Source organism: Peromyscus californicus, unplaced genomic scaffold (assembly GCF_007827085.1).
Source record: "Peromyscus californicus insignis strain IS unplaced genomic scaffold, ASM782708v3 Scaffold_9__1_contigs__length_137607984, whole genome shotgun sequence".
NCBI lineage: Eukaryota > Metazoa > Chordata > Mammalia > Rodentia > Cricetidae > Peromyscus > Peromyscus californicus.
In genome coordinates, this window is record NW_026294617.1 from 32,727,102 (window position 1) to 32,754,693 (window position 27,592).

Here is a 27,592-nt window from a genome sequence, read left to right on the forward strand (position 1 = left end):
CTACTCCAGCTGGTGAGATTAAGCCAGAGGTTAGCAAGCATTTCTATAAAGATCCAGAAAGTAATGTTTTCAACATGGCAAATTGTATGTCTCTGTCACAACTATTCCACTTGGCAACTGGAACTTGGAAGATTACAGACAGATGGCAATATTCCAGTTAGAATTTATTCACAAAAGCAGACAATTGGGCTATCATTAGATGATGTCTGACCCCAGCCAAATAAGACCCGTAGTGTGCTAGGAAACTGCTCCTTTCAGGTGTACTCATGCACTGATCGTGGCAGCCTCCCCAGCAGTGGTCATGCTCTGGGGACAGCGGAAGCCTCCTAACTGCATTCAGTTCCCCTACCGTGCTGTGTAAATGCCGTGCCTTGTAGGGCAGTGGAGGAACATCAGGTGTCAGGCGCTGCAGCTCCGTCTTGCCCCGCACCAGCCCTCACACTGGCATGCGATGAGGCTTCAGCCCATCCAGGAGCCAGTGGCAGTGGAGACGTTCCTAGAGATTACTGAGGAAAGGCTCATAGGCCTATCGGAGAGGAACCAAAAATATACTGTCCTTCCCTTGACAGCCCCCCTCTCACGATCCAGAATATAGTAAGCAGGAGAAAGGAGCAGAGGTGGACCACGGAGTCAGCCTAGGATCCGTCACCTCTGGAGGTGCTTTCCCTTGGCCCTCCAGATATCGCTCACACACAGAAGTGCACCTCCTTGCTGGACACTGTGGGCTTCCCTATGCTCACTGATACTGTTAGCCTTACGTTATGACCTGCTGTAGTAGTGGGAATATAATTAGACTCCATAAGCTCATAGGGAATGCCACTCTTGGGAGGTTTCGCTTTGTTGAAGTAGGTGTGGCCTTGTTGGAGGAAGTGTGTCAATGTGGGGGCAGGCTTTGAGGTCTCTTTTGCTTAAGCTTCGTTCAGTGTCACAGACCATTTCCTGTGGTCTGCAAGATGTAGGACCCTCAGCTATTTCTCCAGCATCATGCCTGTCTGCATGCCATGTCCCACCATGCTGATAATGGACTGAGCCTCTGAAACTGTAAGCCAGCCACCCCAATGAAATGTTTTCCTTTCTAAGAGTTGCTGTGGTCATGGTGTCTCTCCACAGCAATAGAAACCCTAAGATACCAACTAATTAACAAGACCACATGACCTTCCCTGGGGATGTTGTGGATGGGCTGCAGGGAGATGAAGGGAATGGCCAGAAAGGAGCCTTCTTTCTGTTTGAGCAGGTTTTAATCCCAAGTATAAACCATGGATGCAAGATACAAAGTAACTTCATTAGATTAGAGGTTACAAGGACCCCCCAGGGAAAACATTTGATTGGCCCAGACAATGTATGTAATAGGCAGGAATGGGCTTCATAGAAAGTTTACATTGTGGCTGTAATGCAGTGTGGCAAAGATCTAGTATAGACAGCTCCGCTTCTTAGGCAAAAAAAGAAGGTTATTTGTTGATGTCGGTGGCTTTTTTGTTCTGTGCCTACATTTTTTCCTATCACCTATTTATCAGGCATTTTCATATTAAAAACAGAGCTCTGAACCAGTTTTACAGTAGTAGCTACCTGGACAAATCAGAGAATGTTACAGTGCTGACCGCTGGATGACGCTGATTTATGGAGAAGAAAGAAGTATTTATAAATTCACTCATTTAAAAACAGAATTCAGAGTCCCAACAGGCTGGGCAATGAGTGTATAAATCTCCACCAATCTTGCATCTACCTTGACAGTAGTTATCAACCTTTAACGTATGAATCAGAAGTAGTCTGAGGCTGGAGAGATGACTCAGTGGTTAAGAGCCCTGGCTGCTCTTCCAGAGGTTCTGAGTTCAATTCCCAGCTACCACATGGTGGCTCACAGCCATCTATAATGGTATCTAAATCTCTCTCTGGCATGCATGCAGACAGAACACTCATACTTAAAAAAAAAAGTACATAAATAAATGAATCAGAAGCCGGGCGGTGGTGGCGCACGCCTTTAATCCCAGCACTCGGGAGGCAGAGGCAGGCGGATCTCTGTGAGTTCGAGGCCAGCCTGGGCTACCAAGTGAGTCCCAGGAAAGGCGCAAAGCTACACAGAGAAACCCTGTCTCGAAAAACCAAAAAAAAAAAAAAAAAAAAAATGAATCAGAAATGGTCTTGTTGAGAAAGTTAGATGTTTGGTTCCCACACCTCAGAAATTATTTTCTCAGTGTTTTTTTTTTTACAGATTTTTTTTATGTATATGAGTGTTTTGACTGCATGTTTATATGTGTACTGCATGTGTGCCTCATATCCACAGATGTCAGAAGAGGGTGTCAGATCCCCTGAAACTGGAGTTATAGACCATGGGCACCATGTGGGTACTGGGAACCAGTCCAAGTCTTCTGTAAGAACAGTGCTCTGAACTGTCCAGTCATTTCTGAGCCCCCTCTCACTGGTATTTTAAATACTGGTTATTTATGTAAATTAGGATGCTTTTATATTTAGATTGCAAAAGTCTGATTTAAATGAACTAAAACCAAGAGGACATTCCAGACGACTCACGACAAGGCCAGAGCAAAGGTGTAAACTTAAATGGGTCTGGTCTCAGAGATCCAGGCTGGGGTCCGTGTTTGAGAAGAAGCAGCTGCAGGATGGCTGCAGCCATCTGCCATCCACAGGTTGACTTCATCCTGAAGCTCATTCTCCTCATGGTCAGAGATGTGTTTGGTAACTGGAGCTCTGAGCATCCTAGCTCATGTCAAACGACAAAGACAAGCTGTTCCCCAGTAATGCACTAGCTCTCTGTCTGTCTCTCTCTGTCCACTGAGCTGGGCCAGCCTGGCTGCACATCTACCCCTGAGCAGATGACTACTGCTGGGGATGGTGTATCTGAACTGGCTTCTTAGAAAGAAGGTATAAGTTGCCAACGACAGTAAGAGGAGAAAAGCCACCGTTGTCTTCCTTGGTCAGGCACCAGAGTTTTCCCATCAGTGTAGCCTGTGGTTGTGACAAGGATCAACAGTAGTTCATGCTGTGTAAGTATAAACAGTCGTGACTGTCCCTTTATTTGTTGAAACAGCAAGAGTGTAAGTGATGGGAACAACCCAGAGCACAGCAGAGCATCCTACGTTTAAGGAAAGCCTGGTAGAGATTTGCCACAGGGATTAGGTGAATAAGGCTTTATTTGTTCATTTGTTATTTATTTTACATCCCGACTGCAGTTTCCCCTCCCTCCCCTCCTCCCCACCTCCCCTCTGCCTCTCCCCTCCCTGCCTCACTCCTCTGTTTCTATTCAGAAGGGGGCAGGCCTCCCATGGATATTGACAAAGCATGGCATATCAAGTTTCAGGAAGACTAAGCCCCTCCCCTTGTATTAAGGCTGGGCAAGGTGACCCAGTTTGAGTAGTAAAAGTAGGGTCCCACAAGCCAGCAAAGGAGTCCCACAAGAGGACCAAGCTACATAACTGCCACATGTATGCAGAGGGCCCAGATCAGTCCCATGCCAGCTCTTTGGTTGTTGGTTCAGTCTCTGTGAGCTCCTATGAGCCCAGATTAGTTGATTCTGTGAGTTTTCTTGTGGTGTCCTTGACCCCTCTGGCTCCTACAATCCTTCCTCCATCTCTTCAGCAGAATTCCCTGATCTCAGCCTCATGTTTGGCTGTGGGTCTCTGCATCTGTTTTGACCATTTGCTGGTTGAAGCCTCTCTGACGACTATTGGGCTGGCACCAATCTATGAGTATAGCAAAATATCACTAGGCATCACTACATTGGCAGGTTTTTTTCCTCCAGTCATGTTAGGTCTCTGGACCATCCAACCTCTGGGTCCTGGCACTCCAGGCAGTGCATGTGATGCACTCTCATGGCATGGGTCTCAGGCTGGACCAGTCATTGACTGACCATTCCCACAATCTCTGTGCTACCCTTACCCCAGCACATTCCATAGGCAGGACAGACTGTAGGTGGAAATTTATAAGACTGGGTTAGCTTCCCAATCCTTCCACTGGAAGTCTTGCCTGGTCACAGGAGATGGCCAGTTCAGGCTATGTGTCCCCTATTGCTAGGAGTCTTAGCTGGGGTCGTCCTTGTAGATCCCTTGTACCAGATTTCTACCTGACGCCAAATATGCCCCCCTTATCCAGTCAGCTCTTTCAATACTCCCCCCTCAACCCCACCCCGCCTAATTTTTGAGACAAGGTTTCTCTGTGTAGCCCTGTCTGTCCTGAAACTCACTCTGTAGACCAGGCTGGCCTCAAACTCAGAGATTCACCTGCTTCTGCCTCCCAAGTGCTGGGATTTAAAAAAAAAAAAAAAGGTACCAAGGCCATTTTTAATGTGTGCTTTTTAGTCACATACTGAAAAAGTCTCCATAATCAGGTTATCCAATTGATTTAATTCACGCCTCAGATATCTTCACCCATCGAAGACTTTTATAATTACATCCTTATGATCAAAAGTAGCATTTCAATTAATTTGTCTTGCTAATTTGCCAAGCAAATTTGAGTAATTATTGCTTTCATTTTTCTATTTAATTTGATTAAGGAGCCACAGTGTTTTCTGTCCTTGAAATTGTGCTGCTGGTGTCTTAGGAACAGCATGGTAGACTAAACTCGGGGCGTCCCAGCAGTGAAAAGATCAAAGATCCTTCCTATTGCCCTTTAAAGGACGACCGCATACCACTAAACATGTCTCCTTCAGATGTCTGACCCCTGAGTCATGCTTTCCATGCTTAAATCTAACCACACTTGATTTACAAATTAGAACTTATTATATAAAAAATGACTTACAAGTTACAGGAAGGACAGTTGGGGAAGATGAGGAGAAAAACAGTCCCTCCTACACCCCTCCCTCCAATCCTCTCGAGTTTTACAGTTTTGAGCCTTTTCCAAGCCGTCCAGGCAGCTCATCTTCTGCCTGACACACAGAAACCTCCATTAGTGGAGACAATGACACATATCACTTTGGCTGTTTTCGTAAGGCTCCTGGATCTTGTGGATGTCCTGGCTGCCGGGTGTGCAGGCGGCTCCTGCCTCTGACTGACTTGCTGGAGTCAGATGTTGGTTGTTTTTTCATTGTTGTTTGTGTTTCCTTGTCTCAGGTAGAATTAGTTTCCCATCCCTCGGTTTAGCCGGAGACTCCTCTCATCCAATGCACTGGTCATTGAAAGTCAACGTAGAATCCCACTGTGAGGTCACTATTTGTGAGGCTAGTGAATGGCAAGGTCTGAACACACATCAGGATTTAGCCAGAAAGGCTGGAGAGATGGCTCAGTGTTTCAAAGTTTGTGATGCTCTTGCAGACTGGAGTTTGATTGCCAGCACCCACATTTAATGACTCCTAGCTGCCTATAACTCCAGCTCTGAGCATCCTGACAACCTCTCTGGTCTCTGTTGGCACCCTCATTCATGTGATGTACATGGCTATTCGCTGGACCTGTCCCAAACTTTTGAAACTTAAGACCACGTTACTGGGTGCCATCTAGAAGTTTCTTCATGGGCCTAGATTCTCTCAACCATGGCCCCAGTGCAGGAGGATGTGAGCATGAAATCAAGCAGCAGCTGGAAGATCACAAGGAACCTCGGAGAACTCAGGAATGCAGCTCTAAATGTTACAGAGAAACTTCTACTGGCCAGGGAAGTCCAATTTGGCCAGTGATACCTGATTGGGCAAAGCACTCAGGCACCACAAGTCAAAACAAAACAAAAACAAAAACCCATCAGCTCTCTGGTTATTTATGCTTCCTGGTGGTCTCTTTATACACCCCAGAAAAGGGAAGAATAACAGATTTATTTCTGGAACATTCATTCAACCTGCCTATGTAGATGTAACCAACTGTCTTACTAAATAAGAAACACAGAACCAATGCAAAAAAGAAAGCCAAGAGATCAGAGCTAAGAGCCTTACCCGCCTGCTGCAGCTAGCCTCTTAAGCCAGGAGACCTCTCCGAAAGAAAGAGCTACTTCCTGTGTGTTTGTCTTTATATAGTCTTTCTGTTCTGCCTTCTCATTGGTGGTAAACCCAAACACATGACTGCCTCGTCACTGCCTGTCTGTAGAGACTTCCAGGTCTTCTATGGTTGGTATTGAGATTAAAGGCCTGTGTCTCCAATGCTGGCTGTATCCCTGAACACACAGAGATCTACCTAGCTCTGCCTACCAAGTGCTGGGATTAAAGGCGTGCGCCACCACCACCATGCTCTTGCTATGGCTCTAATAGCTCTGACTCCCAGGCAACTTTATTTATTAACATACAATTAAAATCACATTTCAGTACAAATAAAATACCACCATATGCCTATTCCTGTGGTTCCTGTGGTCATGAAATTGGAGTGTGGACATTTCCACTTGAAGCTATCAGTAAAGGCCTTTGGTCTCTCCAGCAGAAAACATTGCTGCATTCTGGACAGTGTGCACCTGGTTTTGTCTGGTTCTCTAGACACACCCTTGCAAGTTCATCTTACCTGGAACTACAGACATATATATTCAAGGTAGCAAGCTATGCCACACTTAGACGTGAAATCATCCATGTGCCATATGTCCATCATGCTCAAAGAGGAAAGGGGGACCAGGGAAAGGCAGGAAAGAAGGAAGTGGGAGGTGGAGACAGCTGACTGCTAATTTTGGACAGCTACAAAAGCAGTTTGCACCCATCTTGTTTCTGTAGATCTGGGCATCTGGCACCTAGGTAAGAGTTATGGCATGGCTCTGTAAGGGATTCAGGCTTAGTCACTACTTAGAGAAAAGCCAAGGTCATGGATGGGCAGAGTTTAAAGAATCAGATAATGGGTGTTGAAAACTTAAATTCTCTTCCTGCTGCAGCCTTCCCTGGGCTATGGCCTTTTAAAGCCTCACTCCATCCCTTGAAGCAGTTTCTGGCAATGAAATCCAGTAATTTGGAAAAAAAAAAATTTAGCAAACCTATGTGAAGTAAGATTTCTTGAAGTTCAGCCACCAGACAGGTGCTGGGTTTGCGCTAATCTCCACTTCAAAGGTTCCTCACTTGTTAACGGGCCTGCTGGTGGGGTGCCATTTCCAGACGCCTTAAATAGCACATACGGAAATTGAGGAAACTGAACAGTGTCGCCCTAATTTTTTTATATCCCGTTGATGGTTTCCTACCGTCTTCTGTTTGGATATTAAAGTTTGTCCAGAAAACATTTTACATTGCCCTGGTCTGGGGGAGGGGTATTGAAGTTTGAGTTCTCTCTCAGAACTTGCCCTTCTTCAGGTGGCAAGAGAGAACGACCATTGAAACAGCAGATCACAGGTTAGAGGGATTCTCCTGTTCTTTCCGGTTTTGTCGTGGCCTTGTCATCCTTCTGTGTCACACTGTCATTTTTATTCATTGCTGTTCATCATTTATGTTTCTCATCCTTATTCTAACATTTCTAATCATCTTCATCTTTTCTCATCATCATCAATAGTTTTAGAATTGTGTTTTATAAGAATACCACCTTGTTTCTGTTCCTGTGTACTCTATATCTTAAAAATGTTATATTTTATATTCATTTATTACTGTGTATTGAATGTACTGGATATTTCAGTTCATGGTGCTGCAAATGAGTCCAGTGTCATAGGATGGCTTGACCTACAGATGGATTTCAGCTTAAGGTCTCTAGACAAGGGGCCACAGGTCATTTACATAGGTTTCGGAGACCTACTAAAGTTTCATGTGATTTTTCTGTGTTATGTGCTTTCTAAAATTTATTCATGCATTTATTTTCACGTGCATATCCATAACTTTATATTTGGTCAAAGACATTCTTGATATCTGAAGATATATCACTTCTGGCAGACAACATTGGATATCTGACCTTAGAAAGTGTAATGACCCAAACTCTAGACTTAAGACTCCTCAGGAGCCTCAGGTCTCCTCAGCAAGACTGGAAACTAAAAAGACCCTGTGACCTGATTCATGATCTGTGAAAGAGCTTGCAAGGAATGCTGTAAGGGAAAATATCCTTACTTACAGTAAGCATTGTGCAGATACGTCTCATGCACAGTTCTGATTTTAACTCCCATCTATAAAAATGTGACTTGTCTTCCCAGTGAGTTGCCTGTATGTCCGCTTAGATCTAATTCAGTTTATGTTCACTGCATGGACATAGCCCCATGGGTATCACAAAGTTTTCATGTTTCTCCTGGGGAGTTGAGGCACTTTATTCCAGGTATCCTGGAATACCTTCTCAAAGATGTCTGCCGTGATGATTTGACTGAGTAGTGTCCCTATATGGTCACATAGCTGAGCATTTAGTCCCTAGTTGGTAGCACTTTTAGGGAATTTCTGGAACTTTGGAGATGGAGGTTTGTTGGGGAAAATACATCACTGGGGTGGACTTTGAGGGCTTAAACTTCAACCTGCTTCTAGTTCTCTTTACTTCCTGTACATAGATGAAAAGGTGACCTCTCAGTTTTCTGCCCTTGCCACTGAATTGCCACCCTGCCTTCCCCACCTTCATGGACTCAACCTCTCTGAGACCATAAGCCAAAATGAACCCTTTCTTCCTTAAGCTGCTTTGGCCATGAGATTTTTATCACAGCAACAGAACAGTAACTAATACATCTTTATAGTCAACAGACTTAGTAGACATCACATAAGTGAGGCTGTCATAGGCCCACATAATAAAATTATTTTCCTCTGGGGTAAAAGTCAGGCATATTTTCTTGTAGCCCAATAGAGAAGGTTTGGGTTCCCTCAGCCCGGAACTCCTCTGTTGTCACACAGATCCACTGTGCTTTCTCTGTCTGCCTGTGCTACTGAGTTTCAGCCTCTGTGGGATGTGGAAGGCAAGAGAAAACATGGGGTGCATGCTGCTTGCTATGCTCTGATGTGGCCCCCATGCTGGTCTAACCTGAGAGCTCACAGGTAGTCAAAGCTCAGCTCTTAGTCTTCTTTTACATTACTGCTCCAGTGCTTTAAAACACCTCTGCATAGACAGTGCCATCACTTTGCTCTCCAGAGAAAGCACAGCTCAGGTGCATGGTCTACACTACAGTGTAAGTACTGCTGTCGTGTCTATCTCGATCAGCACCAGAAGCTTTAATAATGAGCATAGCAGTGGCCAGAGATGGATTTTTATGGGTGAAATTTGTGTCTTCTAAATTAGCATGATGAATCTTTCAAAATGAACTTTCACTGATAAAGATACTTGAGAGTGAAAGTTGCCTAAAATAGCAGAGAGTCTTCCCCTCCTTTCATGAAGGGATTCTAGCTTCCATCTAGGAATAGAACAATTATTGCAACCATGAGCAATATTTAGAAGGTTTATCAACCTGTATGGCATAGATTCTGGGCCGTCCAAACCCCAACACCTGCAGCCACAGTGGTGAAGAAAGCTCACACAGAGACCTCCTGCTCCAAGGCATCAACTCTGGTTTGTGGGATGTGAAGCTAGGAATCTCCACCCTTCTCAAGGGAAGAAAAGAACAATGGAATATTTGGGGGACTTAGGCAAAGGCAGTTTCCTTTCTAGGGAACAGGTGGGAGTACTCTGGTAACCATTCCATGTTTAGTGATGCAGTCAGCTATGGCCTTCTGGAGATTGGTACCCACCACTTGGTCATTCTTAAAGGGTCTGTTTTAGTCTTCATTCAGCTTGAAGGGTGTATGAGTGTGAGTTGCCGAGGGGAACTTCATAGCCCTGCTTGACCCCGCAGCATCTGCCTGTAGTGGTTCTTTCATGCACATTGGTGGTCCGGACGCACACAAAGAGCAGTCTTGAACAGTTCGACAAGCCACTTGTGTATGTTTTGTTTGCCTCAGTGTGTTTTGATTCACTGTCTCTCTGTGTAGCTCAGGCTGGCTTTGAACTTGGAATCTTTCTGCCTTCCAGAACCTGGTATTGCAGACACATGCCACCATGCCTTGAGTTGTTTTGCACCTGCCTTCTGATGACCATTTGTTAAATAAGTATGTGTGCAGCAGTATTTGGTCTGAGGCTTGCTTTTATTCGTATCTCGGAAGTGAGGTCCTCGAAAAAGAGTGTCTAACCACTCACCATGTGTCATAATTTTACAGTGGGTATTGGAATTTACCAGAAGGAATTGCGAGCTTGGGCCTGACTGAATTTGGTTTACTATATTCCTTTGATTTGCCTTCCAAGCATAGTGAGACTGTCGAGGAAAAACTCCTAGACCGGGCCAGCTCGCCAGCATTCAAGTCCTGCCTGCGGCCACAAAGCTCCACTTAGCTCAGTGCCTACAGATCGTGTGGACTCTGCTCGGTGTTCAATGGCAATGTGACAGTGACAGACGGGGTGGGAGACTAATGACATCACAGTTGAATGCTGCCTCTCTTCATAGTGGTATGTGGCAAAACTGCCCTGGACCTCACCGAGCAACAACACCGGAAGACAGACTCGGGGTTTTGACTCCTTCTTTAGGGCCATCCAGAAATCAAAGAGCCAAGTTTCCCAAGAAGGCTTCACCTTCATGTAAAGCAGCCCCAGATAGAAACTAAAGGGTGATCTGCGTGGTCTTTGTGTCAGTAAACTGAATGAAGAAGCCTTGAGGTTGGTTTACCATCCCATGTGGAAATGAGTCTCTGTGTCAGTTCACGGTGTGAACACAAAGGCCACCTCTGTGCACATAACAGTGGCATCCAAGCAGCAGATGTCTCCAGTAAAGCTTTTAGACTGGCTTCAGTGTTAAGGGGTAAGGTTAGTGCCTGTGTTGGTGGATTCTCAGCTAACTGATATGAAAAAGGGGAAACTGCTTTTCACAAGAATAGTGCAAAGATGTATATCAGTAGATGCGTCTGATGGGCCACAGGGAATTGTGGGAGCCATTGCACTCCTAATTTCACTGTATTTTTAAAGGAACCCTGGGTGTTTGGGGTTCTTTGGCATGCATACTGAGAGAATGTTGGGTGGATAACGCATCTTTAACTTCTCTCTGGTGGTTATGTGTGTCTTACTGGTATAACAGGATGGAGTGATGCAGAACCCGTGTTCCATGTAAAGTGTGGAAGGATGGACCCTGGATCAATCTGACACCAAAGAAAAACAAATAGGTGTGTTGTAATGTGAAAGAGGAAACCTTTAGAGTCAGAGATGTTCGATGAATTGAGTAGCACTGTCCTATGCAGCCACGCCCACATCATCACCTGGTCACGTGGTTCCTAGACCCATTCTGACAGTCTTCTCTGCTCCTTTGGTTCTATCAAGATCTTCCTTCCACTCAAGGTTTCCTTCTTGTTGCACACGACCATCTCCTGAGCCAAACTGCCATGGTTTTCATGAATTCAGCCATGGCAGGTCACAGAAGATCACCACAGTGGGGCATGTTGACTGTTGATGTTGCCTCCTAGAAGGGGTGATGATGGTCATAACACAGTCACCAGAGTGTCAAGCCGCTCCTCCAAACCACATGTATGTAGTTCTTTCCTAAGTGCATGTGGTCTCGGGGAGGGGCTAGAAGTATATTAGCTGAGAAGTCCCTGGAGGGGGATCCAACTGTGCAGCTGTCAACAGAAACACATGGCTCTCAGGTTATAGGGAATGGGAAAGAGTTGATTCTAGAGCCAAATTTGAGTGACCGAGGCCTAGGTCACTCCAGGTTCAACACTCCCACATGGAAGCAGTTTCATGAAACTTTATAGCTGTAGAACACAGAAAGGCAGTTTTATAAATAAGGCAATTATCAATAAAGTCATTTTAAAATACAGTAATGGGTACCTCAGAGAGGCGGTTAAAGCAAGATGGTGGAAGCTCTCTTATAGACCTCAGATGTTCTCTGATGACATTCTTGGCTTTTGGGATGGTGGAAGTTACTCATCAGCTAAGTTAGTAGATTCCAAAAGGGTTTTGTCTATTAGTCAATGGATGTTAGTTCCAACACAGATATAGACCAGGAATGGCTAGTCAGGGGGCTAAAGGTAGCCTGAGATAAGTAATTAGCCTCTGGTCCTGCAACATTCCAACCTTTCCACACCACTACAGTTCTAATTAGTGAGTCAATGTCTTTGCAGAAACAGCTTTTTCCCAGGAATTTTTATTCACTTAGCTAAGAAGGAGCTAGTGTCTAATGCTGCGTGCAGACCTTCCAGCGTGGCTCCTTTAAGACCACCCACACTCCTACCTATAACCCCCACCCACCCATTAATCTGTAAGTAAGCTGTCTTAGTTAGGGCTTCTATTGCTGTGAAGAAACACCATGACCAATACAACTCCTATAAAGGAAAACATTTGATTTCCGATGGCTCATTTGGCGTTTAGAGGTTTAGTCTATTATCATCACAGTGGGAAGCAAGGCATCATGTAGGCAGACATGGTACTATGAAAGGAGCTGAGAGTTCTGACATCTTGACTCACAGGCAACAGGAAATGGTCTGACATTGGGCAGTGTCTTGAGCATATATGACACCTCAAAGCCTGCTTCCACAGTGGCACACTTCCTCCAACAAGGCCACACCTCCTAATAGTGTCACTCCCTTTGGGGACCATTTTCTTTCAAACCACCACATAAGCCTATGAGCCATGTGACATGACACACAGTCATCTTTAGCATTCAAAGGGGAATGACTCCAGGACCCCTTGCAGACACCAATCTCAAAGAATGTCAAGTTCCTTATTGGAGATAGTGTAGTCTTTTCACATAGCCTCCCTATATTTTCCTGTATGTTTTATTTCGTCTCCAGATGACTTGTAATGCCTACTCCAACATAAATAGATGTGCTAGTACACTCTGGGGAGAATGAGGACCAGGAATGATGTGTACACATGTTCATTCATTGAAGACACCACATTGCAGGGGAAGAGTACCTTGATTTTCAGCTCAGTCAAATCTGTGTTTTAAAAACTAGTAGATACCAAGGCCTGACGTTGTGTCCAGATGTCCTAGTTTGATGACGAAACAAGATGCTGACTTATTTTTCCCATACAACTTTATATGCATTTGCTTTGAGCATGTGAAATTAAAGAGCGAAGGTATCCAGGACTGAAAAGATGGTTCAGTGGTTAAGAACACCTACTGCTCTTGCAGAGGACCCAGGTTCAGTTCTCAGCACCCATGTGGAGGCTCATAGCCATCTGTAACTCCAGTTCCAGGGAACCAATGCCCTCTTTTGGCCTTGGTAGTCATCACATACATGTGATGCACATATGTACATGCAGGCAAACCACCACACACAAAATAATATTTTTTTAATGAAGGCAGCTGTTATGGTTCTGTTAAATGTCTACCCACATGCTCATGTGTTGGAATACATCGTTCTTAGACTATGTGCTGCTTTGAGAGGTTAAGAGACCTTTAGGAGGTGGGGCCTGGCTGGCTGGCATGGATAGGTTGCTAAAGGCAGGCCTCTGAAGGTTCAGCCCCACCATGGTTCTAGTTTAGCTTTCTCACCTTCCCTCTGGCCCCTGGGGCTCTGCCATAGGCTCAGTGTGCCAAGGAACTGCTCAGCCACACCTCCCCTACCCAGTGGACTGAAAGCTCCGGAACCAGGAACCCAAATGAGTCCTCCCTCCCTTCCATTGCCTCAGCCTGGTAGTTTGTTATAGACAAGAGAAGCAGTAACTGATACAGCAGGTCTTTACAGATCGCATGTAATTTATAGCTAAATAGTCAAGATTAAATGTTGGGCTGTGATCAGCGGTGACACTAGCCTGCTTTAGTTTGGGAAGCAGGACATTATATATCATAAGCAAACCCAGAAGACCAGTGACATGCTGAGGAGAACACTTCTGAGAGATCTGGGGAAGTCACCAGTGTCCTGGACAACTCTCCTCATGTATAAAACCCAGGAGATGGCCTAGATCCAGGGCTGCCAAGCTACAGGTCAAATCTGCTCTGCGTATTTCTGTGAATTAGATTTTTATGAGCAGGCAGCGATGCTCACTGGCATATTTGATATCTGTGATTGCTTTTGAACTAAAATATTTACAGCCTGACCCTTTTCAGGATAACATTGCCAATCTTGACCTGTGCTGTCCTTTTTCAGAAACCCCTCTAGTGCTAAAGTCTATGACCCTGTGACACACTCACTCAGTAGCAGAAGTGAGAGAAGACAAAGGTCACAAAAACAGAGGAAGGGTGCCCTGGTGCTGGGCAAGTCTTGAATTTAAAGGCAACTCTGTTGTGTTCACATTCAATACCTTCACAACACCCACCCTCATCCCTCCTGCCTTCCTGTCTTGCCTGAAGCGTTTGCACTCACTGCCTGGGGTTCACTTTGGTCGCACATAAAAGCCCTGTAGTCATTCTCTGTGGGACTCAAAGGTTCCTTGTCTTTCAAATATATCAGCTAGAAAAACTCCTTTCTACAGAAAGCATTGTTTCCCACACGGAGTATAAACCTACTTCATCCTGCCAGACTGGAGGCATTTGTTGAGCAAAATGGGGCACCTGTGCCCCCGAGGGCTGCCCTGGCACACTCTGTGGCTCCTCCCAGGAGTCTGGATTGGCGCTCTGTTCCCTCCTACTGGACACTGAGAGCCTGTACACAGGTCTAATTTACCTGTCACTTTGCAACCAGATTACCAGACTAAGGCTAGGATATCTTCTTAAACATAAGTCACTTAATTTGTAGTTAGTTGACTATGGTAATTTGTAGTGTGCTCATTTGGCTGTGGCTCCTTTAGACAGGATGCAGTCACAATGCCTGGACTGCAGAGCTGCCCCATGGCCACTCTCCTACAGAGCCACACTTGCGAGTGGAATGTAAGGGAAGATCGATCTTTTGATTCAGATATTTTCAGAATAAAAAGGATCAGTAAGCTATAGCTGTTCTTAATAGTTGAGTATTTGAGTCACAGGTACAACACAAGTCCTTGGATTTGACCCTCCACTTGGGAGAGGAAGTGGTCATTATACCCGTTTTCCATTTTGCATGCCATTCATGTTTATTTGTGTGTGTGTGCGCGCGCGCGTGCATGTGAGAGAGAGAGAGAGAGAGAGAGAGAGAGAGAGAGAGAGAGAGAGAGAGAGAGAGAGAGAGAGATTGATTGATTGATTGATTTCAGGTATCTTCCTAGATAACTCTCCACTTATTTGGGGAGAAGGGTTTCTCCCTGACCCTAGAGCTAGATTTGGCTAGCCTGGCTGGGCAGTGAGCCCCACTGATCTGCTGGTCTACACTCCCCCACTCTGACTCCAAACCTGAGGTTACAAACGGAGTGCTTTACTCTGACTTCATGTTTGTCCTGGGGAGCTGAACTCAGGTCTGGTATTTGTGTGGCAGGCACTTTACTGATTGAACGATCCCCCCAGCCATGTTATTTATTAATTTTTCTCTACAGACTTGCAAGCATACCCCCATTTTTGTGTATATATGTGTGTATATATGCTTCTATAGCTCACTTTCTTACTGAAATTTGCTTAATTTTGATTTTGAAATTATTCTATAGACAATAGACATACCCTTTTGGTCCTTTGTCTTAACATACCTTTAAAAAAAAGTCTCATTATCAAGCTGTGTGAAGGACTTTACTCAAGGGGAAAGAGACCTGTCTTTCTGTGGTATTTAAGTCTATAGAATTTTTTCCCTCTCCCCATTGATCCTTAGCTTTCTTGCCTTTGTTCTTGCACAGCAAAAAGGATAAGGTCAAACATGCCTGCTTTTTCTCTATCCACACTTTACATTTATACATTAGTATGCTAACGTTCAAAATGCCACAGTGAAAAGTTACTGTGCTTTGAAACCTGTCACCTCCTTAAATCCTGACTTGGGCATTTGTGACAAGGTGTGCTGGGCGGTCAGCAGTGACACTATGAAGAAAGAGAACGTAGCAAAGATGCCATGGAGACTGTGTTCCTACTGCAGAGCACAAGACGGCATAACAAGGGTGCAAGATGGAGAGTCTACAGCATGTCAGTCAAGTTTTCATGAGTACAACAACTTTATACAAAAAAGGAAAAAAAAGATTTATGTAGTTCACAGCTTTGGAAGTTCAAGACTGGGTGACCCTGCTGGTTTAAAGAGAGTATGTGTACAGAATAATCACATCTTAAATCAGAACATAGAGCAAGTGACTGGCCACCTTGTCCCCTTCTGGGGCCTCCAATAACCTAAAGACCTCCCACAAGAACCCATGCCCTCCACAGTGCCACCCTGTAGACCGAACCTTTCACTAGCAGTAATGTATATGGGGGGGGGGGGGGGGGGGACACAAAATTAAGCAAATGGTGCCCGATGACAGGTCGTTCAGGGACAAAGGTGACCTAAGTTTTTCTGGTTTGTTCTGTGTCTAACAAAGCCTGCTGGACTTGAGAGCCCTGCACTGGGTCCAAGGTAGGAGTTAGGATAGTCTGGTGGTTGCAGCCATAGCAGGTGGCAGCCCTAGTATGGAACTGGGACACTCCTTGCGACCTTCGTCAAATAGGGATCAGAGTCAGAATGGACTAAAAGCAATGAGTTTGGAGCATGTCGAGTGCTAGATTTTCATGCAAGAAATGTTAGTTATCTGAATTCGACAAGCAAGTGTACTTTAGACCTGGCCTGCTATTGTGGAGTATTATTCTTGAGTATCACACAGTATCACACAGCATCGCCATCTTAACCCAGAGCTGCTGCTATTACTAAAGACTCCCAGCAGCTCAGGGCCATGCTGACAGTCCTTCAGAGAAGGAGGGCATGAGAAAGACCATTCGACCCTCCTCTGAGAGTCCTGTCACCCGTGCCCATGTGCCCTCTAGCTGTGTGTAATCCTGCCCCAGCTCCCACCACTAAGGGAATAAAGGAGATTTTATTCTGGAGCTGTCTACGAGTGTCCATGTCCTAGAAACCAGGATTCAGGTTAACTCAAGTCAAATACCATACTCCAACCTGGTAACCATTTTCTGAAGTTGTTACTTACAGGAAAAAAGGAAGTTTCAAATACTTGGTGGACACACAGGGAAGCAGAGCGGACTCCGCCACAGGCCTCAGATACTATCTGATCACATTTTTCGCTTTCGGGTTGGTGAAAGCTTGTGGTCTCTAATGCAATGTTTCAGTATATCATTGTGGTGATATTTTGTTGTACTCTAATAAAATTTGCCTGAAGATCAGAGAATAGAGCCAGCCACTAGATTAAACACAAAGGTCAGGCAGTGCTTTAACCCTGGCACTCGGGAGGCAGAGATCTGTCTGGATCTCTGTGAGTTCAAGGCCAAACTGGGCTACATGAGATTGATCCAGTCTAGGAGAGAAACAGAACCAGGCAGTAGTGGCACACCTTTAACCCCATAACCCCAGTATTTGGGAAGCACACTCGCCATTAATCCCAGCACTAGGAAGGTTGAGATAGGAAGTGAAATGGCTGGGTGGAGAAAGGCACATAAGGCTTGAGGAGACAGGAACTAGAGAGCCTTTCGGCTGAGGACTCAGAGGCATTCAGTCTGAGCATTCATGGAGACAGGATCGGCTGAGGAGTTGACGAGGTGAGAAGTGGCTGTGGCTTGTTTCCTCTGATCTTTCAGCATTTGCTCCAATATCTGGCTCCAGGTTTTTATTATAAGACCATTAGGATTCGTGCAACAGATCTTCCCAAGGATTGAGGCTGACAATGAATGGTTGTTGAGGGGGCTAAAGATAGCTCAAGATAATGTTCATGCAACATTCCGTCAGGGCTCTACAAGTGTGAATCTACTTGGTGGATCTTTTCCACAGCTGTGGCTTCTATAGTGCGTCCTTCTATTCTTGAGTTCACGTGGTGGTTCTCAGAGATGGAGATTAACTGAAGGGGAAGGAAGAAGCACGGTCTATAATGATCTCAGGAGGTCACCCACGCTACGGTGGGACTTTTGGGGGATTGCTCGTGATCCTGTAATCCCTCACCCATGCTCCTGCAAATAAGCCCAATTAAACCTGTTGGCTCCCCAACTAGACTTGGATGAGGTCTGTCATTCATGCTTTACTTGGGGTGAAGAGATATTTGCTGATGTCTCCCCAAGAAAAGCTAGACTGGCACCTCACTACATTGGGTTGCCAAGAGAATACCCAGTGTGGTGTGACTGGCTAAATCTTCTAAATGCAGATCCTTCATATAACTAGAAGCAGTCAAAGAGGACAGGGAGAATCTTCTAAAAAAGACTGGGAAAAATCAAGGGGTGAGAGGAAAAGGTGACATTTTCCCTCTGGCACATGAGTTCCAAGAAAACAGCCGCCTCTCACAAGAAAAGTAGAATCAGCCTAGACCTTCCTGATACAATATCTGGGCACAAGAGAAAGTTCTGTGGTTAATTCAACCCAAGTTCATGATCAAGTTTGACAGTTACTAGAGATATGGGGCAAGTTGCTCCTCCCTGCAGGGAACTAGTTATCTTCTGAGAGGTGAGAGTCATGTTGAGGAAGTACACATGGATTTGCATCTCTAATTTCCTAAAAATATCTTGTATTAAAAACAAGTCAATGAAGGGCCCCTCCCCATTTAGCCCCTGGCTGGCAATCTTCTGCTGACAGCTATTATACAATTAGAAATGTTGAATTTCTCTTTGCAGCCCTGGCATGGTGTCTGATATCCATTCCTGGCACAAGTGGGTATCGATTGCCTCTGGGGGTCCAGGCATTGTATCGAGCACCAGAATACAGAAAGAAACAGGCTAATGCAATCACATCTGGAGTATGGAACACGAGTTGAACTAATTAATGAAAGGGTGGAGGTTCTATTACAAGGTCGAGGATGAGCCGATCATGGCAAGTCCAGGGCATTGAATCTGGTCCTGGATCCATTTCTTTCTTCCCTTGTCTTATTACTTCCAAAAGCTGCACAATAAAACTAAATTGAATCACCCTCCAAAGGCAGCCACACCTCACTTCACCCCGTCCCCCCCACTGGAGCTGCCCTGGAATGCAGCCAGGGAGCCTTTGTCTGTGGACTTGGCAGGTGGCGGTGGTGCGCTTTCTGTCCCATTAACCTCTATTTTATCTGTCAAGAATAGTATTCTCCATTGTTGAAAGCAGCAATTTGCCAAGCAGGCAGGCTTGGAGTCCTGTTTGATGAAGCATCACAGAGAGCAAAAGGGAAAGTTTAAACAGATTTGCCTCTCTAATTTCCTGAAAGATCACAGACCAAACTTGCCCTCTGGTAAAATGCTTTCTGTTTGCATTATACCAACAAGCATTTATTGCCCTGACATGGGGAGGGAGAGGCCAAGAGAGAATGGCCCCTATTTCCTGGTTTAATTTAGTTCTGTTATAACTCATAGCATATCTTGCAATTTAAAACATAGGAATTTACAGACCTCCTCTTCGCTAATGGCCGAATGTATCCTGGAAGACATATTTTCTTCTGCAACTGTAAAACACGGTGTCAATTTCTGTGTTTCTAGTATAGAGTGTTGTGTTCCAGGTAGGAAATCATGTCCAGAGTAGATTCTCCTTTCCTTTTCCTTTGAAGAGATCTGTCTTTATTGTCAAGTCTGTAGGCAGCGGATGCAATCCCACAGCTCTGATAGTTCCCTTTGCATTCATCTTTTCATGAGGAAACAGCAACAACAAAAATCCCTCTCCTATCTAGTTTGACAGCATGAGAAAGGATCAAGAACTGAGGACTCCTGAGGAAGCCAGTGACTCAGTCTCCTAGATCGGCCTAAGTCTTGATACCTCAGGCTGGTCTGGACTGTTTTTGCTTCTCCGAAGGGATGTGCATGTTTACATATGTGTGTGGATTTGTGGGTGCATGTGTGTATGCATGCATACCTGTGTGCACTTTTGTATACTTTTGAGGCTACTTTGGTGGGCTGGCATATTTCTTACATGAGGCACATTCTAAAACAATATAAAAAAGCAGGCTTCAGGAGACCAGGTAGGGACACATTAGACCAGCTCCTAAACAGTTTCAAAAGATAATTGGATCAGGGTTATTGGTGAATGTAGAATATCTAATGTGTCTATCTCCTGGCACAAGTCAAAATTCAGAGGAGAGCTCTCTGAGCGTCGAGCTCTCAAACTGAGAAGCATCCCTCATCCCTGGCAGTGCAATCCAGTGGTACCCATACCTCCTGCTGAGCGATGTGTTTGCAAGCCCTAACTCCATCCCCAGTTCTCTGTGGCAAACTCCTTCATCCAAATACTTTCCTCGGCCTCCCACATCTATGCTTGGTGTGCCCTCCCTCATTGGCCAGGACTCTGCCTCAGTGTCACGTCTGAATTAAGCCGTTCATTCCTTCAGCTCACTGGCTACACTCTGGAGTTCTCTCCAGATTCGCTGTCTCAGCATCCTGGGGTGTTTTTCAGAGCGCCTATCACAGTTACCAGGACATCTTGACTAGGCAATCACTCCTCTGAAAGCAGAGGTTGTATTCATCTTAATCAACCCAGTCCTCAGCACCCAACTTGAAACAGTCATCAATCAATAAATATTGGTTGGATCAATGAATGAGCTGATGAAAGAAAAAAAAAGGGCAGAAACACAAAGAAAGAAAGAAAGGGAGAGCAGAGAGAAACAGGGCATAACAGAGGATGGGGGTCAAGAACCCCAGCTGGGGCTGGAGAAACTGTTCTGTAGTCAAGAGCGCTTGCAGCTCACAACTGTCTGTAACTCTAGTTCCGGACATCCAGCACCCTTTTCTGGCCTCCTCAGCACTGCACACACACACACACACACACACACACACACACACACACACACACACACACACATACACACAAAGTCTTTAAAAAAATGAATAAGGCATTGACCAGTTAGCAAATTTTCAGATGTGCTCAAGTCCTTATTCTTACCAGGCTGATCTGGGCTATCTTTTGCTTCTCAAAATGTATGTAAGAACATACACATTCATATATATATATGTGCAGACATGCGTCCATATAGTAGTCACAAACACGTGCATGTGTTTGCATGTGCACATATGTGTGTATCTGAGGATAATTTGATGGGATTTTGTGAGTTAGTAAATGGAGTTCTTTGTGTCTGACATGATGAGATGTTTCTTTTAAAGCAAACTAAATCTAAGTTGCTCCTATTGGCTCTTAACCAGTCGCTGAATTTTAATCACAAAACTCGAATGGTCTGTGGTTAGTCAGGGGACGTATTTTCTTACGTCCTCAAACATTTTGAGAACCTTTGTTTAGTGTCCACTCAGCATTCATCCAGCTGGTCTCCTGGGTTGACTGTGTGTTTTAATACACAGCAATGGGAAGTTACAAGTATACACACAGGCCAAAACAATGAATGAGGTTGGCCCCAGGAAGGTGGTAATACAGCACTAGTGTGAGACAGATGTTGTGCTCCCCCCACCCCCCATCTCTTTCTGTCCTCTCTCCTTCGTCTTCCAGAGGTGGCTGGATGTGAGTGGGTGCATGGTAAGTGACATGACATTGGTGACATTTCACAGGCTTTCTGACGAAGTCAGGTGAGGAGAGCCTGGTTCATCTCAACTGTCTGGCATCTAGTTCATCAGAGCAGACTTTTAGACGAAAATTCATATTCAAGGAAATGTGCCAAGCCAGGCAGGGAAGATGGCTCGCCCAGTCAGTAGTGCTCCCAGTGCAAGCATGAGGACCAGAAGCCATGCGAAGGGCCTGCCCGGGTGGAACCACACAGATTCCCTGGGGCTGGCTGACCGATCTACCTCACCTACTTGTGAGCTCCAGGCAAGTGAGAGAACCTGCCTTAACCAACAAGGTAGACAACTCCTGAGAAAATGACTATTAAGGCTGACCTCTGGCTACCATGGGCACATGCATATGCCTGTACCAATACACACAAACACACATGTATGCACATGAAACCTACCAAGGAGAAACCCGGAAGCAAAGAAGGAAAACCTCAAGACATAAACACCTACCAGGGGGATAGTTTGATGGAAGGATCAGCCTGAGCTCTCAGATGCTCTGGAAGTTTCCTTATGCTGTGGAATATGTCCAGGTAGGGGTAAGAAGCCACCAGTGATGACAATGGCCCAGTCCTAAGTCTCCCACCAACCAGAGCCATGCCAGAAGGAACGACAGCCATCGGGGTGGAGGGAAGTTGTCTCTAATCTCTCATGGACTTTGGGAGGGAGGAGAGCTGTGGTGTCCGCTGTTAGAGGGCAAATACAAATAGAAGCTGTGACTAGTGCCCAGAGCCAGCAAAGAGGCCCAGAGGACTGGGTGGAGCACAATGTCATCAGCTGCAGGTCCCCACCAGTTCAAGGCTCCTGGACTTGAAACTTCCTGACTCCTCTGCAGGAAACAATTAGGGTGATACCCCTCTCCCCTTGGTTCTGTGATAGCCGGCCCCCTCTGTAGCTCCTCTTATCATCTTTAATAGATGCAGCTACAGCGACATGTACATTCTCAAGTAATTATCCAGGACAGCTCCTCTTTCTTGAGAACGTGTCCAATAATTAATATACTCTGCCTTCCTCATTAGGTCATAGAGCTGTGCGTAGGTCAATATCTGTTAATAATGAGCGATGGATTGCCTTCCATGTTATGAGCCCTGTGTGGAACAGAGAGAACACACATTTTGCTGACTCTTTGAAAGGTTCTAAACCACTGGCTACTCTTAGCTGCCTGTTAATTCACCCTCCTAGATTTATTTAATATGGCTAACGAATAATTCACAGTGGCGATGGTTCCCAAGACTCACAGTCTGTGGCTGTCAGCAAATGTGGTCATGAAGCAGGGATTCTGTCACCCTTGAAAAACACTTATCCAGTTGACCAGTACTGAGGGAGGTCACTGTGCCTGGGGACCTGCCCCAAGCTGGAGATGTAATCCTTTTGAATCTATTATCCTTGAAAAGGGGCACAGCCTGTGGGAGGCAGCAATGCATGTTGGGATTGGAAAACTTCCCTTTCTTGTCCAGTCTTGGCACTGAACTTCAGTTACTCTTAAGTCCCAGACTCTCTCTTTTCTGGAGCCTGGCTGCCTGGCTTCCTTCCTCTCTGATTTCTTTACAACTTGCTCCTCATTCGGCAGTGATTTTTCTGAGTGCCTGTGAGGGGTCAAGCATTGTGGGCAGAGGTACAGGAGGGAACAAAGACCATCCCTGCGTCTTGAAACTTCCAACTTCTGTTCTGGACAGAGACTGAATCGGGTGTACACGCACACAGTGTTTGCAAGCCATACAAAGTGCTATGGAGGAAACAGAGGCAGAGGAGGCGGTGAAGGATCTGATTCTTAAGAGGTAGCATTTCAGAAGGATCTAATTCCCTGAAAATCTGGAAATAGAATTTTGGGGTGGAGGGAGGAGTATGTGTAGCGCCCCAAGCCCAGAGTGCTGTAGAAAAAGCCACCCAGGGTAATCAGAAGACAAAGTGAAAGGCGGCCACAGCAAGGTGATCAAGTTTGGAGAATTTGAGGATTTTAAATAAGAAGGACTTGATTTTTTTAAAGTGACAAATGTTTCACTGTTGGTCATGTTGTAGTGGGGACAGGAGTCAGGAAAGCACGCTGGCAGCTAAGGCTGGGTGCCTCGGCCATGTAGAATGGGCAGTATGTGTACACACAGAGGCACATGGTGAGCTGCTGTGTCATCCAGCTTTTCTTTTTCTTTTGTTTTTTTTTTCAAGACAGGGTTTCTCTGTGTAGCTTTGGAGCCTGTTCTGGAACTCACTTTGTAGCCCAGGCTAGCCTCCAACTCACAGAGATCCACCTGCCTCTACCTCCCGAGTGCTGGGATTAAAGGTGTGCCCCACCACTGCCTAGCTTCATCCAGCCTTTCTTGACCTCAGTTTCCTGCCTGAATGGTATCTAGGTACCCACTGTATTGTGTTCTTCTGATGATCAGATATTAGTATTTATTCCCATGAAGAATGAATGTGTGATGCTTTTGTGCAAAAATAGTAAGTACGTGGTACTATTTCCTGTCATCGCTGATTGGAGAAGGGGGAAATCAAGGACGGCACTGGAGATGGGGACTAGCGTGGCTTGTCATCTGTGTGCACGGTAACACCCTAGACTGCTTCTCCGGTGTGCAAGCTCTCCAGGGAGCTGCGCTGCTCTGGATGCCGCCTCTGTCTTTGTTTCCAGCCTAGCACTTTCCATGGCTAATAGATTCAGTCTCTCTCTAGAATCGAAGTTTCCAGAAGTAGGGTTTGCCTTTGTTCATTACTCTACCTCTACCTGCAGTCTGGACACAGGGCACCCGATAATCTAACAGTCTTTATATTTGTGGTACCATCATCATCATCATCATCTTACAAATGAACAAAGCAAAAATGACTACATTTGGAAAAAAGGGACGTGGTTTTCTCTGTGGTTGTTGTGTTCAGTCCCTGTTAGATCCAAGTGTGTCGGTGTCTAACATACTATGTAAGCAAGAATAAAAGGGAGGAAGAAACTGGCCACTGTTGGAAGATGATAAAAACAGAGGAAAAGGTTAGCATTGTGGACATGCAGCTCAGTGGCAGAGTACTTGTCCAGCATGCTCGAGGCTCTGAAGCCCATCCCTACCACTTCACATTCCCCCACCACCAAAAAAAAAAATGCAGAAAGGAAATGTGGGCTCTAAATAGGAAAAACTAGACCTAAGAGCAGAAAGGACAATGACCAATGCAAGAGACAGAGGGCTCAGGTGCTGTGCATACAGAAAGAGTAACTTGGATGTCACTACAAAACAAGATAGCCGGACATGGCAACTTGTGCCTCTAAGCCCAGCACCATGAAGACTGAAATAGAAAGGCTGTGAGTTGAGTGACAGTCTGGGCTACAGACTGAGACCGTTTTACAAATGATCCGCTCCCCAAAGTTCATGAACATAGAGACCCACTCCACCGACCCAGATAGGCCATTTAGAATGAAAGACGTCTTGTGGTTATACTGCTTTGAACCATGCCTCCATTTCTAAATAATTGCATGAGCTTGACGGATACCACCAAGTTCACTAAATCTCCTTGTCACCAACATCCTACCTCCCGGGACTATTAGAAGAATCAATCCAGTGGGCATATGGGAAAGAAATCAAAACTTTTCGAGTTTCAAGTGTGTCATTACTCTGGGCAGTTAGGACCTGTTTGGACCCTGGTCAAGGTGTTCTTGTTTAAATGGACTTTGCATTGTGAGTGAGTTTTGGCCCCAGGACCTTCTTGGAAGTCTCGTTCTCCAGTTTAGACCACAGAGTGCAGGTCATTTGACACATTCCATATGTGTCGGTGTCCACTGCAGTGTTGTCCTTCAAATGGGTCCCCTCCTCAGGAGGACTGTTCCTGTATTTTGTCCTGTTATATCTTAATATGCATGCAAGACTGGCTTAAAGGTCAGAACAGATGACATCACCTCTCATCCTTGTGATTGCCATGCCTCCTTTGTTGCAGTCCTGGGTGTGGATGCTGTGGGATGTTCTGTATGCTGTGAATGTGTTGCTCAGATTGGTTGATAAATAAAACACTGATTGGCCAGTAGCTAGGTAGGAAGTATAGGTGGGATAAACAGACAAGGAGAATTCTGGGAAGTAGAAGGCTGAGTCAGAAAATGCCAGCCTGCCGTTCAGGGAGCAGCACGTAATGGCACACAGGTAAAGCCACAGAACACGTGACAACATATAGATTAACAGAAATGGGCTGAGTTTAAGTGTAAGAGATAGTCAATGGTAGGCCTGAGCTAATGGCCAAGCAGTTTGAATTAATATAAGCCTCTGTGTGTTTACTTGGGTCTGAGTGGCTGCGGGACTGTGAGGACAAGGGAGCCGGGTGAGTACAGGAAAACTTTCAGCTACATGTGGACATGTGTGGAAAGGAACAGTCTTCTGTCCTCCTAGCTGACATGGGACACAGACTGAGGGACCTGGGAAAATACACACAACCATTCTCCCACTCTTCATTCTCATGTCATTGTTCTCTGTGAGAAAAGACACCATGTTGTTAGTGGGTATCCAAAGTGCATACACTGGAAGAGAGAACCAAGCCTCCTCCAAGCCTCGTTCATTCTCGTTCATCCTTGTCTGCTTTTCTCTCTGCTCTGTCCTTAGGCAAGTGTGAAATCGGCTGGGCCTACTACTGCACCGGGGCCGGGGCAGCAGCTGCCATGCTGCTGTGCACGTGGCTGGCCTGCTTCTCAGGCAAGAAGCAGAAGCACTACCCCTACTGAGACTAGGCCACCGGGAGAAGCAGAGGAGAGGATGGACCATGGGGACTGAAGGGGCCAAAGCATCAGCTACGTTCACAAGGTGGAATAGTGGTTCGAACCCAGTACAATGCTAATGTAATGAAATTCGATTGAATCTGGAACATTCTGTAGGAAGGGAGGGTGGTGGGGGAGTTGTCGAAAGCATGGAGAATATGGGACGATGGAGGACAATGGACCAAAGGCTAACAACACTGCAGGACATTGGATGTTTCTATTCCACAGAGTATCGTTAATGTATATCACACACACACACACAGCAAACTATATATGCAAATGAGGATCTCATTTTGTTCTCCTTCAAAAAGATGAGGACTAGGGGAGTCAAAAGGGCTAGTAGAAACAGTATTATCTTAGGAGGCAGGAGATGTACCCTGCAGACATTCCCTGTAGATGAGGACTGAGCCTGAAAGCACATATGCATGTGCACACATACGCACATGTCACACACATGCGCACACATCATATGCACACACACACGTTCATTACACCACTGCACAGGCGATCAGCTGTGTACTGTTGCTCCTGATTTTTTTTAAATATACATCAGTACAGTATCATCACATTATAAAACCATACATTAAGCCTAGTCCATGGACGAATAAACCACTCTATCAGTATTTTTGATATCCTGCATAAATGCTTTATGCCCGCAGTGTGTCTTCAGTGTTTATGCAGATCTTTAGGGGGAAGCCTTTGTATTTCATTGTTATTCAGAGACACACAGTAGTGATATGAGTAGTTTCTGCTGTAATATCTTTGTGAAGAAATGGGACAGCTTTTGTCCACCATAGGTGAGAATTCAGTTGCAGATATGAGAGTGAAGGGAAGTCTTTCTCCAATTATTGGATCTTGTTTTCTTTTATTCATTATTCTACTGTGCTATACCACAATTATTTCAATATTCATTTTGTAAAGGGAAAAAAGTACTATTTTGTTTGTATTTGAAAAGCTCTGTGAATAAATTCTCTTTGATCAATAGCTCACTGAGTCATCGCGCATTAATTCACTTACCAGATTTGCTAAATTTCTTAAATAAAGCCTGTCTACCATGGTGGGCAGCCCCATTAATCTGATTGTTTTTGTCTAAGGTCTTATGGGCACAGAGTACACGAAAGGTAAATGTCTACTTTTAGCTTAGATTCTTGGAAACCTTTAGCTAATTTTCAGTTCAATCATGACAGATTCTTAGGAGAGTTTCGAGACTGTTATGTATGTTATGGGAAGAGAGAGAGTGTTCCAACATGACTGAGGACCACAAGATGGACCATCACAAGTGGTGTGTCACGTGCTGCCTTCCCACTCTCCACAGGGTGCTGTGTGTCTTCTGGACTCCTGTGCCAGCACAGGTCACTCTACCCTCACCAGAGGACGTCGGCCACTTGAGCAGCATCTGTCCCCTACAGTGGCCCCCCGCAGTAAGCCTTGACTCAAGAGAAAAGTTTAGCTCTATCAATGTCTCTCTAACAGAAGCAGCTCTTCAGGGGCAAAAGTTGCATGCCAGATAATGGATGCATTCTAAATTAAGTGTTAGTTATTGTGGCATAGCCTTAACAAGCCGCCCTCACCATGGGGATACTGATCTTCCATTTAGCTGACCCCCATGCTGGCTTAACTCAAACAGCATACTTTCCAGCTTCCCTCCTCCAGGCAGCTGCCGAG

General features: G+C 45.3%; 1 protein-coding gene across 1 annotated transcript in view; it reads left to right on the plus strand.

The window, feature by feature from the left end:
• Window positions 1-26,911, plus strand: part of Lhfpl6 (LHFPL tetraspan subfamily member 6) — a 201,109-nt gene extending 174,198 nt beyond the window's left edge. The window contains exon 4 of the mRNA XM_052731058.1: window positions 25,776-26,911. Coding sequence (XP_052587018.1) covers window positions 25,776-25,894 — 119 coding nt within the window. The 3' untranslated portion in view covers window positions 25,895-26,911. The remainder of the gene's footprint in view (window positions 1-25,775) is intronic.
• The last annotated feature ends 681 nt before the right edge of the window (window positions 26,912-27,592 follow it).